At 53.9% G+C, this 15,356-nt stretch overlaps 1 protein-coding gene across 1 annotated transcript; it reads left to right on the top strand.

Annotated features, from left to right (window-relative positions):
• The first annotated feature begins 4,877 nt into the window (after nt 1-4,877).
• On the top strand, nt 4,878-5,799 carry LOC120674721 (skin secretory protein xP2-like). The gene is made up of 2 exons (XM_039955860.1): nt 4,878-5,168; nt 5,254-5,799. Exons 1-2 carry the CDS (start codon nt 4,878-4,880, stop codon nt 5,797-5,799), a joined length of 837 nt encoding a protein of 278 aa, XP_039811794.1.
• Nucleotides 5,800-15,356: the final 9,557 nt, after the last annotated feature.

Below are 15,356 nucleotides of genomic sequence, written 5' to 3'. Positions count from 1 at the left end.
CGGCTAGTATACCAGTTTTACACTCTGCAGAGGTTGCACATCTTTACCCACAAGCCGTGAGCTACGCCAGTTGTTCATCACACTTCCTTAGGTGAGATGGCCAGCGACTCACTACGAGGCCTTTAAAAAGAATCTCGTTGGTAAGGCGTAACCGCGAGAGTTAGGTCGGCGACGATGGGGCCCACCTTCGGGGGTACAAGCACAGGAGCGCAATCCAAGCACAGACCAAGCCGGAGGAGCAGGGACCATTGAAGCTTACTACTCTTGCCCCGCAGGTAAGTTACTCCAAACCAAAAAGATCTAATTATTACGCCAAGTCTATCCCATTCTAGCCTTGTGGTAGCGCTGTTGTCCCAGGTTGTCGCTCTATGAACCGGTCCTTATGGAGAGTGGCCAACCAAGCACTAAGCACCGTGCTGGCCCCCTAAACCATGTTTCTACAAAAACAACTTTTAACGAGACGTGAGCCACTCAAGCCACACAGAGTGCCACTCTCAGAATTAAGTTCAAGTAAACCATTAATCAAATTAATTAAAAAGGACCAGAGTGTGTTATAGCGCAGCAACCTAGCACAACTAACCAAAATGCAACCCAAAGGTATATATAAAGGATATAAAGTGGCTAGGAAAGTCCTTATAGGCATACAGTATTAAAATGCAGTATGAAAATGTATTTAAAGATGATAGGTTGTTCATGTTATACTTGCCTTCCTCGTACTGCTCCTGCTGCTGCTCAAAGTGCTCGGAAGAAGGCTGCTCCTGGTACTGGTACTGGGGCTCCTCAACTGGATCAGCGTCTACTCACGAACACATGGCCAAAACAATGCACAGGAATAAGCATACAAACAAACATTAACAAAAACTAAGAAACAGTACATCAATACAATAAAACAGCAAGAAAAACTAAGTCTAAACTGTTCTACTCGTTACAACGATCGCGTGGACAAAAAGAACGCTAAAAACGGAGCTAAAACGCATAAACTAGGCCTAAAACAAGGTTCAGGGGCTTATTTGTAAGAAAACTGAAGTTCCAGGGGCTTTTTCTACAAAAACCAGGGACTGAAACGTATTTAAACTAAAGCTTTAGGGTCTAACTCGCAAAAACGTCAAGCGTGGACTGCGGGTACTAAATCTAGAAAGGTCAGGGGGCTAAGCGCTAAAATTTGGGCCAAACTGTAAATGTTTTTACACTATATAGGATCGCGGGTTGAATCTGAAAGACCCCAGGGTCTCTTTAACAAAATTCCCAGGCTGAACCGGTACGCGTGGATCCAGACCGCTGGATCTGGATCTAACGGCTTGGAGCGGATGGAAACGGGATCTAATCTGATCCGTTGGCCACGGATCGGACGGCTGGGGGGTTTGGGCGCGCGGGGCGGCGGCGCAAACCGCCGGAGCAGAGCTCCGCGGCGGCGAGCTCGCCGGAGCTGGCCGTTCTGGCGCTTCAGTGGATCATTTGGGTTGCGGTTGGGTGCAAAATGACGAGCTCGGCATGGGTTGTCCACTGGGGTACCTAGGGAGGAGCTGCAAGGCTGGGAGCAGGCTCCTCGACGGCGAGGGCGGCTCGGCGGCCACGGGGTTCGCCGGAGTGCGAGGACTGGGCACCTAGAGTGTGCCAGGGCGGTCCAAATCTAGCGCAGAAGGAGGACAGGGACCATGGGGTGCTCACCTAGGGTCGGGATCGGGGAAGAACGTGGCGCAGGGTGTTCAGCGGCGTGGACCGGCGGCGGAGGGGAACAGGGCTCGCGTCCGAGGTCGAGGAAGGGGTGCGCCGGGCTCCTGGACGCCTCAGGTCGACGCGGGGTGCTCCTGCGGCGGCAGCGGAGGGGTCAGCGTGGCCAGAGATGCGGCGGCGGCGAGGAATTGAGGGGCGGAGGTGTTTACCGGTGGCGGCGACGTGTTGCTCCGGTGAGCAATCCCCGTGCAGAGCGCGGGGTAGAGGGCGTGGGGGGCGGCTGCAGGCGAACTCCCCCTCCGTGCGGTGCTCCAGTATGGCGCAGGGGCCGGAGTTGACCTTCGCGGGGGCGGGTTCGTGGAGGCGTGAGTGCTCTGCTCGGCGGAGCAAGGCGAGGCGGGCGGGCTAGGGTTTGTGGCGGCGGTGGGGGTGATGACGGGGTCCAGGGAGGCCGCAGGGGCAATTAAAGGGGCCGGCGGGGATCCTGGGGATGCGCACCGTGGAGGGCGCGGCGCGAGATCTCCGGCGAGATGCTCGGCGGTAGTTGCGCGAGGGGGAAGACGACGCTGGCAGGCTGGGCCCACGGGTCAGCGGCGGGGCGTGCTGCAAGCGGCTGAGCGGGCGAGCGGGCGAGCGGGCTGGCTTGCGCCGCCAGGTGGGGTCGGGCTGCCAGGCGGTGGCGGGGCGACTTGGGCGCTGGCGAGCTGGCCTGCGCGGGATGGGGCGTGCGGAGCGGGGCCAAGCGGGAGGCGAAGCGGGCCGGGGTGGAGCGGGCCCGGTGAGCCGAGCGCTGGGCCGCGCTTGGGCCGAGCGAAACTGGGCCGCTGGGAGCTGGGTCGGAAGAAGGAGGGGAGTGGGCCGCGGCAAGGCTTGGGCCGACTTGGGCTGCTGAGATGGGCTGGTGGGTTTGGGTTTTGGGTTTTGCCATTCTATTTCTCTTACTTTTCTAAATCTAATTCAACAAAGTTTGAATTCAAATTTGAATTTGAATTCAAACCACACTCAAGTAAAATTATGCACCAGCATGAATGCAACAAAATTTAAACCTATGATAAATTTTAATTAATTAGGAACAAAAATTAGATTAAATGCCAACTAAACACAATAAACCTTAGAAAATTTAACTAAAGCCAATTAATTTATTAATAAATACTGAAATTTAAAATTAGGGTGTTACAACTAGCCTTGAACACTGCGTAGGATGTCTCGAACTCCGCGTTCGATGGTAGCTTGTATGGCACAACCATGCAGTCCCTGACTCTGGTGATCTGGGGTGCCTGTCGAACCCTCGATGGGCCAGGCTTCGAACCCCTGATCAGTAAGGCCTCGGAATGCGATTCCTTCGAGGGAAAAGAGCCCCCGGGAGGAATATTCCGTCACAATTCGCGAATGGCGCGGAGTTGCGGGTCACGCGAGCGAGTTTTTCGCCGATCGTGGGCGACGTGGCCCGGTTTGTGCGGTGCGGTGCGAGCGCGCCTTTTCAGGCGTCTACCTCGGGCAAGCGAAGCGGCGTGGACGGCGGCTGACGGATGGAACAGTGCAACAGTTGCGCCGCGCCCATCGGTTACCGTGCCGTAATTATTGCCGAGTGCACGCGTGGGAGACTCCACGTCGTGGGACCCGGCCGTCAGTGACAGCAAAATCTACTGCATTGAATGCGGCGGATTCTGGACGTGGCGGCGGACCCATCCGCTGCGATGAATAAAAGTGAGGAGAAATGGGTTGTTTTGGGCTCACCTGGCCATTTGCCTTCGCCTCCCCTGCCCTCTTCGCCTTCCCTGCATTCTGAGCACGTAGCCGAGAGCGAGAGGAAGTAGAGGAAGGAAAGCGAGATCGCACCTTAGCCATCGCAGAGCTTGCCTCCCCGCGTCCCCCCTTGGTCTGAAGCAATGGCGGATATCCAGGAGCCGTTGCCGTGGGGGGTGATCCACCGCCACCGAGGCGATTTTGGAGCGGCTAGTCGAGGACAGGCTGCTCCCGCTGAACCCCGACTCAGGGGCGCCGGCGTGGATCTCCCCGCGGCCAGAGGAGATAGAGCCGAATCCCCCCGCGGGCTACGTCGCGAGCCTCGTGAGGCTCCACGAGCGGGGATTCGGCGTTCCCATGGGGCGATTCATGCGGGCGTTGTGCGACCACTATGGAGCGGAGCTGCACAACTTCAGCCCCAACTCCATCTCGTAGGCGGCGGTCTTCGTCGCAATCTGCGAGGGATATTTAGGGATCGAGGTGCACTGGGATATGTGGATCCACCTCTTCCGTGGTGAGCTCTTCGTCGAGCACGTGCGGAACCAAGCAAAGAGGTACGCGCGCGCAGGCGGCCTAACGCTCCACTTGCGCCCAAGCCGGAAGAATTTATACATCTCCAACAAGATGACAACAAACAATGCCCGGTGGAGCCGAGGGTGGTTCTACCTGCGCAACTTCAGCAGCAAGCTCCCGGCGTTCACCAACAGGGTGCTCCGGGAGAGGCCCGAGAAGTGGGACTGGGGGGTATCGCCCCCAGCGCATCAAGCCAAGCTCAAGGTCCTCACCGACGCGCTGGAGTGCCTGGATCGAAGAGGGTTGACGGCGGCTGCCGTCATCACAAATTTCCACCGGCAGAGGGTGATCCCTCTCATGGAGAGGGTCCTGCCGATCTTCAAGCTCACCCCCGGGGCCCCGGCCTCGGACTCGAGGACGTCGGTCGAGCTGCTGCCCCGAGACATCGCTGCCCGGAGGGCGAGGAGCACGGTGGCGGAGTTCCCCAATGACCCCGAAGATCTTTGGAGGATCAAGATGCGCCCCGAGCCGGGGTACATTTCTCTGGTGAGTCTCGATTCCGTATTCGTTGTTGTCTTGTGCTGTTCCTTTCCCCGCCTCCTGACTTCAACTTGGTTGTGTTTTGCAGGGGTTGAAGTGCCACCCCTCGAGGCCTCCGGTCCCGGAAGAACGCCAAATCAACCGCCTGCACGCAGAGACGGTGAAGAAGCGGAAAGACGCGGCGGAGGCGACGGCCGAGAGGAAGAGGAGGAGAAAAGAGAGGCATGACAAGACGTGCTAGATTGCATGCGCGGAGGGGGAAACCGCAGCCCGCCACGCCCGAATCTACAGACGACGAGGAGGAGGCCTCGGATGCCGAGGCTGGACCCCCGGGCGACGACGAGGCGGCGGCGGGCGCTAGTTCCCCGCCGATCTATCAGGGGGATGGCGACGAGGCGCCAGCGATGGCGGAGCGGAGATCGCCCACGCCGACGGCGGGTCGAGGGTCACCCTCGCCGGTGGTGGGTGGAGGATCGTCTGCGCTCGCGACAGAGCGGAGGTCGCCCCAGCCAGCGACGGGCGAGGGGGTCCCCGCGCCCACGATGTCGACGGGCGGCGAGCGCGGAGGCATCCGCGCAGATGGCCTCGAGGCCTCAGCCTGCTCCAAGGTTGACACCCTCGGAGCAGGCATCGAGGGGCGTCGGTGTGCCGCGGGCCCGAAGGAGCAGCACGGGCAAGCGCAGCATGAGTGCCTGGTAAGTGTCTCTGGTTTTATTTGTCGTGTTTATTTTATCGCTCCCCCAATCCTGCTAACCTCAACCTTCCTTCCCCGATTTCCAGCTCCGGGCCGCCCCGCTCGCGCCGGTCAAAGCCCTCAAGACCGGAGCACGCGCCACGCCGCACACGGCACCGCAACCTCTGCCCGTCGTAGATATCGTGGCGGAGGCCGCGAAGCTGCAGGTGGCGATGGCTCGAGGGACTCAAGCGGCGCAACAGGCTCTAGCGCCGGGGAATGGGGGCGACGCTGGCCAGAGCGGAGCCGAAGCAACCGCTCCGGTCGATGCCGCAGGAGAGGTCGGCCGGGGCGATGCAGACGATGCCGCCTGGCCGGACGTCGAAGCTGAGGTCTGTCGGAGCGGCGCGGATAGCGCTGCCCATCCAGTCGCAGAGGAAGGATCTGGTGGGGGTGCACAGGAGCGCCCCGCCAACCAGACGGAGGTGGAGACCCTCGTCCCCGAGCCCCCGAGGGCTGGGGCCGAGGGAGTCGCAGAGGAGTTGCCGCAGAGGGCACCGATGGTGGAGGAAACCCGCGTCTTGGCGCCCGGAGAGGCCCAGGATGTGGGTGTCGTTGCGGTAATGACGGCGCCGACGGTGACGGCGCACTAGGCAGCGGACATCGCGATCCCGGTGGTGCAGCTGCCAGACAGCAGCGGGGAATACGGGGATTCGAGAGACATCGACCCGCTGCTACGGCGAGCGCCGCCGACAAGATCGCCGAGTTCATGTAGGCCTGCGCGGAGGTGCTCGACGAGGGGACATCCGGGGGGCCCCAGCATGGGGCAATCATCAAGTCTGTGGTCGCACTGGAGCTTCTCCGCAATGAGCGAGAGGAGGAGGCCGTCTGGTAGGCGCAGTTCAAGGTAGGTTCTCAGATTCAGAACCACCTCGAACGCGCCCTGGAGCTTCATCGGACGAAGGATTACCAGATCAGCCAGGTAAGCGGCTCCTCCCCGAGAATCGTTCGTATTTTTGGCCCTGATTTTGCTTTATTTACCCATGCCTTTCCTTTCGCAGCGGCTAAAGGATATCTCACGCAGAAAGAGCGCCGAGATGACCCGGCTGCACTCCCAGATAGGCTGGCTCGGACAGCACAATGCTGAGTTGGTGCTCAAGAATATCGAGGCCAACACCAGGATGATAGATCTAGGGGCGCATCAGTAGGCGCTGGAGGAGGAGTTAGCATGGGTTACCGGCGAGCGTGACGTCCAGAGGGCCGCAGCAGAGCAGAAGGCTCGGGAAGCCGAGGAGCAGACTGCCGAGCTGCAACGCCTTAGGACGGCGCTTGAGCAGAAGGAGACTGAGCTTCTCCAGAAAGAGGTGATCGTCGTCACGCTCTTCGGGACCCTCCAGGAAAAGGGCAAAACCCTCGAGGAGGAGGTGGCTATCCAGAATGTGGAGGCCGCCCTCAGGGAGAAGAAACTCCTTGTCCTCGCTCGAGGAGGCCGCCCGAGTCCAGAGGGAGGAGGCGTAGAAGAGCATCGTGGGTAAGTACTCGAAATTTCGCAGTTGATCTTGATTCCTTTGATCAGAGCTGAGGCAGAGGGTGGCGGACGAGACTGCGGCGAAAGAGGCGGTAGGCACTGCGCTCATGGCAGCTCAAACGGATTACGCTGACCTCGAGCGGACCGCCGTGAGCGTGTGCCAGGAGCTCGAGGGGGAGGGTGCTGTATCTTGTAGCTCGGTGATCAGCCGCCTGCGAGCGCTAGGTGGCCGGATTGCTGAGCACGCCAATAGCGCCTTCCGCCTCGGTGTCCTTCGCGCCCTCGCCGTGGCCTCGATGCACTACCTCATGGACCTGCAGAGAGTGTCGTCGGGGTTGTTGTCGGTCGAAACCCACCGGCGAGCAGCGACAGGCAACACGAAGAGCTGGGAGGTTGCCGGGGCACTGGCAGGCACTACTCCCTCGTCGACGGCCCGCAATTCCAGCACACGCCGCAGCTTGTGAAGACACAGGGCGTGCCACCTGACCTATACCCGATCAGGAAGGTGCGGACGTGCTTGCAATGATTTGCCTGCATACACAAACACGTGGAAACATAAGTCTGAGCCGTGGTCGGCTCCCCGGGACGACTCTTGCATCGGCTTTAAAGAGCCGATCGAGTCCCGGTGTTAGATTGGATCTGCATCTATCCGGATATCGATAAATAAAGCAAATAAGTGTAAAGCTGCTTCAATTAAATCTAAGGAATCTAATCCACGACGGTCGAAGCTTCACTGCTAGATCGGAACATCCTACACATGATTGGGCCCAATAAACGTAATAAATAACTAAACCGTAACAAAAAAACAGAGGCCTAAGAACTAGCAAGAGCCGATTCCCGGATCAATTCCCTGTTAAGACTAAGGCAAAGCATCTAATACATCACCGGATCATCCAATCCGTTTGTAAGGCCTAACCTAGCAGATATTACGCCAACTCTTAAGAATAAGAGTAAACCATAACAGATTAGATCTACCAGACATAAAAGAAGCAGGGTGTTGCCTTTACGCGACTAACTCTATGCAACAAGAGCTAATATAAGATGATGACATGATCGCATAAAGACAACATGATATTCGTAGATGATAAGCAATAAAGCACGATAGACCTACTAAAAGACATGCTACGAACATCAAGATAACTAGCATTACTCGCCATAAAAAACGCTTCAGTACGAGTAATACCAAGGTAAAAGCAAGAACAACACTGCCCTGATCGCAAGAGGTGATCAGGGCAGCATGGCACTTACTTGGATGAAACCCTAGAATTAGGGGTGGCGATGCGCCGAGAGTTGTTGTTTGCGAGACGTGATGACGTTTCCTCTTTTACAAATGTCATAGGGTACATATTTATAGTCCGGAGACTTCTTGCCGTGCAAGGCAACCTCTAAACTCTTTCCTAAACGAAGACTAGAGATAGATTACAACTCAACAAAGACTCAAAGATTAGATAACATGATCTGGACTCTTCCCTCCACCGGTCCAGATCTTCATGAAGCTTCCAAATATCAGCCGAAACATGCCGTATAATTGTGGCAGATTCTGGTCGTCCTATTGTTTTGGCAGTTCCCGTCAACTCTGAGCGAATCTGGACGTGATTCCAGTTGTATTGGAAAGCTTATCTCCTTAACTTTCCATGCATATCTAGAACGTCCAAAATGGAGTCCATATGTGGCCTGGGCATCCATTTTTGTGCGGCCTCTTCCTGCAGTCCGAACTAGCCTCGCGAATAGACTGGGCTTCATCATGGATTTGGCCCGTGACCCCATCTCAGCTTGACCCTTGAGTGCCCAATTATCATTGTATTTGGCCAAACTTATGATATAAGCCTGGCTAAGTGGACTCCTTTACCGTGGGCTTCTTCTGACATTTGGCCTACCAATCCTGGTCAAATTCTGGCGATAACACATGCCCCCAAGTTTGGCCAAATATGACAGAATCCTCTAAGCGCCAGCCGTAAACCAAATAAAAACATCATCTCCTCAAATTGTCTTCTCATGCCACTGATGGTCTTGCCTCTCGAGCCGATAGATCGGCTATTAGCCAACTGACTTTGTGACTGATTGCTTGAACCGGCCTCACGCCTTCCTCGACCAATCTCAATGTTGTTGCAGACCGGTCCTAGTTTTCATATTCCATGGATGGCACTGACTTATGTGATCATCCTCATGCTTCATTAGCTCAGCATCAACACATACGGCATCTCCTGCAAAACAATCACTTGCCGAACCGACGCTACAAAGATCATTGTGAATCGGCTAAAAGCTGATGAATCATATTCGATTAGCCAAACAGTCCACATAAACCAAACCATCATCGTTGATAAAAATTTCTTCCCCCCCCCACAAAAATATGCTATGTCATGCAAAGAGTGAGTGTGAGCTTCCAGGTATGTCTCAAAGCATTTACAAGTGCTAGCATGTATATACAGTGAGGGTATAGCATAAAAACACCGCATAGAAAAGCTCAAAAGAATATATCTATATTAGAACATGAGCAAGCAATTTTTAGGATTTTCAAAATAAAAAGCATCACCACTTAGCCCAACCAACTAGCACATTAAAGCATGACAAGCAAAAACCAGCAAGTACCTACACCAGTGAGCTCTTTCCGATACAAGGATCTTTTAACAAGCTTGATTGCTCATGCCCTCAGGTCTTGCAGGTTAAAACATATTGCATTTGAAACTCAAACAAGCCTTTTGTTCTGTGCCAGGGGTTATTTGCTTATCAGGTCACTTCTTACCAACCAATGCTAAGCCTAGGTCCATTGAACCATCAGAAGCTTAAAGCAAGGTTTTGGTCATTCACAGCTTAGTCCAAGTTCATGCTAAAGTGCAATAGCAAGCAGTCCCGAACTAGATCAGTGAGACAAAAAAACCCACCTGGATCTTTTCATTATAGCACAGCATGGACATCATTCAGATTTTAATGTAATTTAGCACAAGATTATCATATAAGCATTGAGACTCGAGCTGCATAAATGATTCCAAGAAAAGGATATAGCTACCAGGCATGTACAAGATAGTAAAAGCAAAGTCAGCCTACACATGCTAGTAGCCAAGTAAAGGGGTGACCATATTTCAGATTTTCAAAAGAATAAAAGCCATGCTCAGTATCAGATATTCAACATATTCAAATGAGCCTAACCACACATGGTCACCAGCATCCACACCTCAAAATATATACACGAAACACAAGTAGAAGCTACTAAGCATACAAGGAAGCTAGTGCAAGTGATAAACACATATACTGTATGATGATGCAATGGTGGGTTTGAATATTACCAATCAAATTGGCTGTTGACGAGCCGATGGTTAAAATCCTGCCTGGTCCGTACTTGCCATAATGCATTCTCATCACGACTATCGGCTGTTAGAAAGCCGAACATCTGTAGCCTAAAGTCCAATTAGCACATCTGTTGTCGTAGAGAGCTCTTCAAATGCTTTGTCGACATGGATGAAGTAACCGATGTTGATCGCATCGAAGGAGCACAGAGGCTGAATCAGCCGGCTGATGTGACGAATGCCCTGACCCTCTATCCGCGGGGGTCGGGTGAGACGGACCCCGTCCGCAGGGGTCGGGCGAGGCGGACCCGTCCGTAGGCGATGAATGCCCTGACCCCGTAGGAGCCGAATTCGCCGATGTCGATGGTGTCGCAGGAACGGGAATAGCCGATGACGATGACGATGCAGAAATACTGTTGGCCGGATCGATCGGCTAATGTATCAGACACTCCCACGCCCACATGGGAGCAGAAATAGCCGATGTCGATGGCCGGAACTACAAAGGAGCGGAAGTAGCCGATGGCGAAGAAGCTGTAGGAGCACCGGCGGTAATTCTTCATCCGGACGGAAATTTTTGTATGGGTCTCCATATTTCATCACCAAATCTCCGCTTATGCCCCCGAGCCAGATCCTTCATGTATTGGAGGAGATCGGCTCTCCAATCAGCCGTACCCAATTCACTATTAACCAGAGAATTCAGATGTTTTGCCGCCGATTGCTGGAATCGGCTGTGTTTGGGGCTGATATGCCCATCGGCCCGGACTCAGATATTAGCCATGCAGCAAATTTGTTCTGCTACTATTTCTTTTGACTTTCTTTTTCTAGCATCGCATCGGTTGGGGCCGATCGCTTAGATCGGCCACTACAGGGCATGATCCCGTAGAATTCATGAAGTGGTGCCAGAATGTGTTTATTCTATGAGGCCAGTGGATAAGACCAGCCTCAGCCCGTTTTTTGTCGCTTCGATCCGATCGCAGTCTTCCAGTGTGATCCCTGAGATCGGCTCTTGCCCTTCCGCATCCCAGGTGTTCATGTCTGCGAGCGCAACCTCACTGGAGTCATCTGCACGGACCACCTCCACTTCATCGCCATCCCATTGGACCAAACACTGGTGCATCATGGAGGGAACACAACAATTGGCGTGAATCCAATCCCTCCCAAGCAGCACTATGTACGTACTCTTACTATTGACTATGAAGAACAAGGTTGGGACGGTCTTGCGGCTAACTGTCAACTCCACATTGAGGACGCCCTGTGCCTCCGACGACTGGCCGTTGAAATCATTGAGCTACACTCTGCGCTTCTGCGAGCGATTAAGCCCATCAGGGCACCACTGTGGGCAATGGTACCTGTCTTCTTCTTCTGGCTCGGAATCACCCTTGGTCGGCCGCTCAACATGATCGTCGTGACGCACTTCGGGACTCAAGCGCTGGAACACCGAAGTATCGCCTGACTGGCGTGTCCGAGGCCTGCACTCCAGACAATCATCTATAGTGCGCAATCAGCTCATGCCGGAATTCCAGCAGTACCTGAAGAACGGGCAATGCCAGTGGTCGCGTACAGCCTGGCGCCTTCCCAGCATCCTCCCTGTGCGGTACTCGTACTCCTCTTCTTCCGATTGATATCGGCGATGCAGCTTGTGCTGATATTCATACTTTTCCAGAAGTCGATCGGAAACAGGAAGCTGATTACGGATGTGACACACTTGCTCTTCAGTAACATGCTATCGCCCTGGCTCATTTTGATCTTGGGGCCGTTTGCCAGAAACAGCCTCTCTCCTTTGCTCATCATGACGACGTACATGCCCCGCCATGTTGATCTGGAATGAAAAATTCTGGCTCGTAGGAGTGAAGTCTGACAACTCTACCACGTTGGCTTGTGGGAAGGGCTTCGTGTCGACCTTCATCATGTGTTGAGCCAGAATTAATCGGCCTTGCTCGATAGCCAATTGGATCTGACGACGCAGCTCCTTGCATTCACATGTGGCATGAGTGAACGAATGATGCCATTTAGAGTATAGCCTCCCCTGCAGCTCTTGTGCGGTTGGCAGCTTGTGATTCTCTGGGAGCTTCAGCTGTTTTTCTTTGAGCATCAGATCAAATATCTGCTCTGCTTTGGCCACGTCGAAGTCGAAGCCCTTCACAAGCCCCTACTGCTTGATCCATTTGCACGGGACGGGGTTTGCCCCCCGAGTCCACTCTGCCACGGCCACTTCTTGCTCCTCGCCAGAGTCATCAGATTCATCCGCCTGGGCCATGTTCACATGGCGCTTGAACTTGTCCTGGTAAAGCTCAAGATGGTAAAGCTCGTACGCCATCAGCTTCTGCACCAGGTGCGCCAGAGATGCGAACTCCAATTGGAAAGCCATATCCTTGATCGGCTTAGCTAGTCCCAGAACTGCTAGATTGACTGCCTCTTTCTCCGTGATGCGTGATGAGTAGCATCGATTCTTAACCTCTCTGAAGCGTTGTATGTATTCTGACAGTCTCTCCTCGCTTCTGCCTGACTTGGGCGAGGCCGGCAATCCCAGCTTCAGCAGCCTCTGAGTGATACTGGATATGGAACTGGTCTTCCAGCTGCCTCCAAGTTCGAATCGAATCTAGGGCCAATGACGTGTACCATCCAAAAGCTGGGCCTATAAGAGTTGGCCGAATAACTGAACCCTCAGCGGATCCGATACTGAGATCATCCCAAGCTGCGTTAAGTATCGGCTCACATGCTCAATGGAGCTAGCTCCTTCTGACCCGTTGAACTTGGTGAACTCAGGGAGCCGATACTTGGGTGGCAATGGGATCAAGTCATAGTCACTCGGATACGACTTGGAATAGCCGATCGCTTTTCTCTTGGGCAGGATGCCGAACTGGTCCCTCAGTATTGCACTGACTTGCTCCACACTAAGAACTCCTGGGGCCGATGGCTCAGCACTCGGCCCAGTAGTGTACTTTGCCAGCCACGCTTGTTTCTCCGCGTCTGCTCCAGAAGCCCCTGGGCTTGCCAACTGCACCGAGCGTGTTGGATTGACGCTGTCAGGGATGTACACGCACGTGTAGCCGTACGGGATCTCCTTGGGCGGCTCGGTGAGGAACTGGCCTTCTCCAGGGTCACCGTCGATCTTGTAGATGACGTAGATCGGTGAGCTTTGCTGTCCTGTCGCCGCGAGTGAATATGGTACTGGCGGCCTAGATTGCAATGCGGCCTCTCCCCTGTGGCTTCCCAGGATTGGTCCTGATGGGGAGTACTGGTTCTTGATCACCTCCTGGACAACGCGATGTGCCACACGCTCAAGCTCGTTCACCAGGCTCTCTGAGTGCCGATGAAGCGTATGAGCCACCATGTAGTTCATCTCCTAGTGTAGGGCTCTGGTGCGCTCCTCTGATGGCACAGACAGATCAATGTTGTCGAGATCGCCCTCTGGTGAGAACCCCTTCCACCTGATGCCGTGGTTGTGGGTCCTCTCGAAAGAGCCGATGAGATCGGCTTCGAACTGAGCTTTGACCTCATCGTATTTCTGCTTGAGCTCGGGGGTCAGCTCTTCATACGTGACAGGGCTGGTGATCGGCGCTTGGCTCTGAGGTCCAGTCATTCCGGCGATGGACGTTGTTGCTGATGAGGCTCCCACCGGGCGTGCCAGAATGTGTTGTCGGTCGAAACCCACCGGCGAGCAGCGATAGGTAACACGAAGAGCCGGGAGGTTGCCGGGGCACTGGCAGGCACTGCTCCCTCGTCGACGGCCCGCAATTCCAGCACATGCAACGGCTTGTGAAGACGCAGGGCGTGCCACCTGACCTATACCCGATCAGGAAGGTGCGGACGTGCTTGCAATGATTTGCCTGCATACACAAACACGTGGAAACATAAGTCCGAGCCATGATCGGCTCCCCGGGACGACTCTTGCATCGGCTTTAAAGAGCCAATCGAGTCCCGGTGTCAGATTGGATCATGCATCTATCCGGATATTGATAAATAAAGCAAATAAGTGTAAAGCTGCTTCAATTAAATCTAAGGAATCTAATCCACGACGGTCGAAGCTTCACTGCTAGATCGGAACATCCTACACGTGATTGGGCCTAATAAACATAATAAATAACTAAACCATAACAAAAATCAGAGGCCTAAGAACTAGCAAGAGCCGATTCCCGGATCAATTCCCTGTTAAGACTAAGGCAAAGCATCTAATACATCACCAGATCATCCAATCCGTTTGTAAGGCCTAACCTAGCAGATATTACGCCAACTCTTAAGAATAAGAGTAAACCATAACAGATTAGATCTACCAGACATAAAAGAAGCAGGGTGTTGCCTTTACGCGACTAACTCTATGCAACAAGAGCTAGTATAAGATGATGACATGATCGCATAAAGACAACATGATATTCATAGATGATAAGCAATAAAGCACGATAGATCTACTAAAAGCCATGCTACGAACATCAAGATAACTAGCATTACTCACCATAAAAAACGCTTCAGTACGAGTAATACTAAGGTAAAAGCAAGAACAACACTGCCCTGATCGCAAGATCTAGAACGTCCAAAACAGGGTCCATATGTGGCCTGGGCATCCATTTTTGTGCGGCCTCTTCCTGCAGTCCGAACCAGCCTCGCGAATAGACTGGGCTTCATCATGGATTAGGCCCGTGACCCCATCTCAGCTTGACCCTTGAGTGCCCAATTATCATTGTATTTGGCCAAACTTATGATATAAGCCTGGCTAAGTGGACTCCTTTACCGTGGGCTTCTTCTGACATTTGGCCTACCAATCCTGGTCAAATTCTGGCAATAACAGGGGTACGTGGTTCCAGACGACGCCGATGCGGATGCCGCTTCAGCCATCATGGACGATGCCGACACAGCCGCCGAGGAGTTCGCCGTGGTGCTCGCCGAAAAGCTCGAAGCCGACATCCCCCCGATAGCTGAATTCGACGCTGTCGTAGATCCACAGAGGGGGATGACAACCTGTTGATAGGCTGGGCCTCGAAGCCCATGTAATAGATTAGTGTTCATTGTAATCGCACTTTATATTTATAAATATAAGAAATTCGTTATCGTTGAAATCGACAGTGTGGCCCATCGAGGCCTTGTGCGTTCGAGCCTTCGTTTTCTTTACTTTATTTCCGTATTCTCGTATGCAACTTAGAGAGACTTCTGCGAGGAATTTAGCGTTCATAAGCGACATAGGCGTGGGGTGGTGAGGGGGGTGCCATATCCCGGAGGCGTAGGCGGCCCCACGACTCGGCCGGCCCCGTACCGTAGTTGCTTACGCCTCGCGTCCGTTTTTTCCAAGTATACGAGAAGCTTAGAGACGAGACGGAAATATTTCGAAAAAATGTTGGCGATTTTTTGGGATGTTCGGGGGTTCCCCCCGTAGTAGCCCCCGAGGGAGGCTTGGCTTTGCCGA

This window comes from Panicum virgatum, chromosome 5N (genome assembly GCF_016808335.1).
Source record: "Panicum virgatum strain AP13 chromosome 5N, P.virgatum_v5, whole genome shotgun sequence".
Classification (NCBI taxonomy): Eukaryota; Viridiplantae; Streptophyta; class Magnoliopsida; order Poales; family Poaceae; genus Panicum; species Panicum virgatum.
The sequence above is the reverse complement of the archived record's forward strand: the minus strand, read 5'-3'. Positions and strand labels throughout refer to the sequence as shown.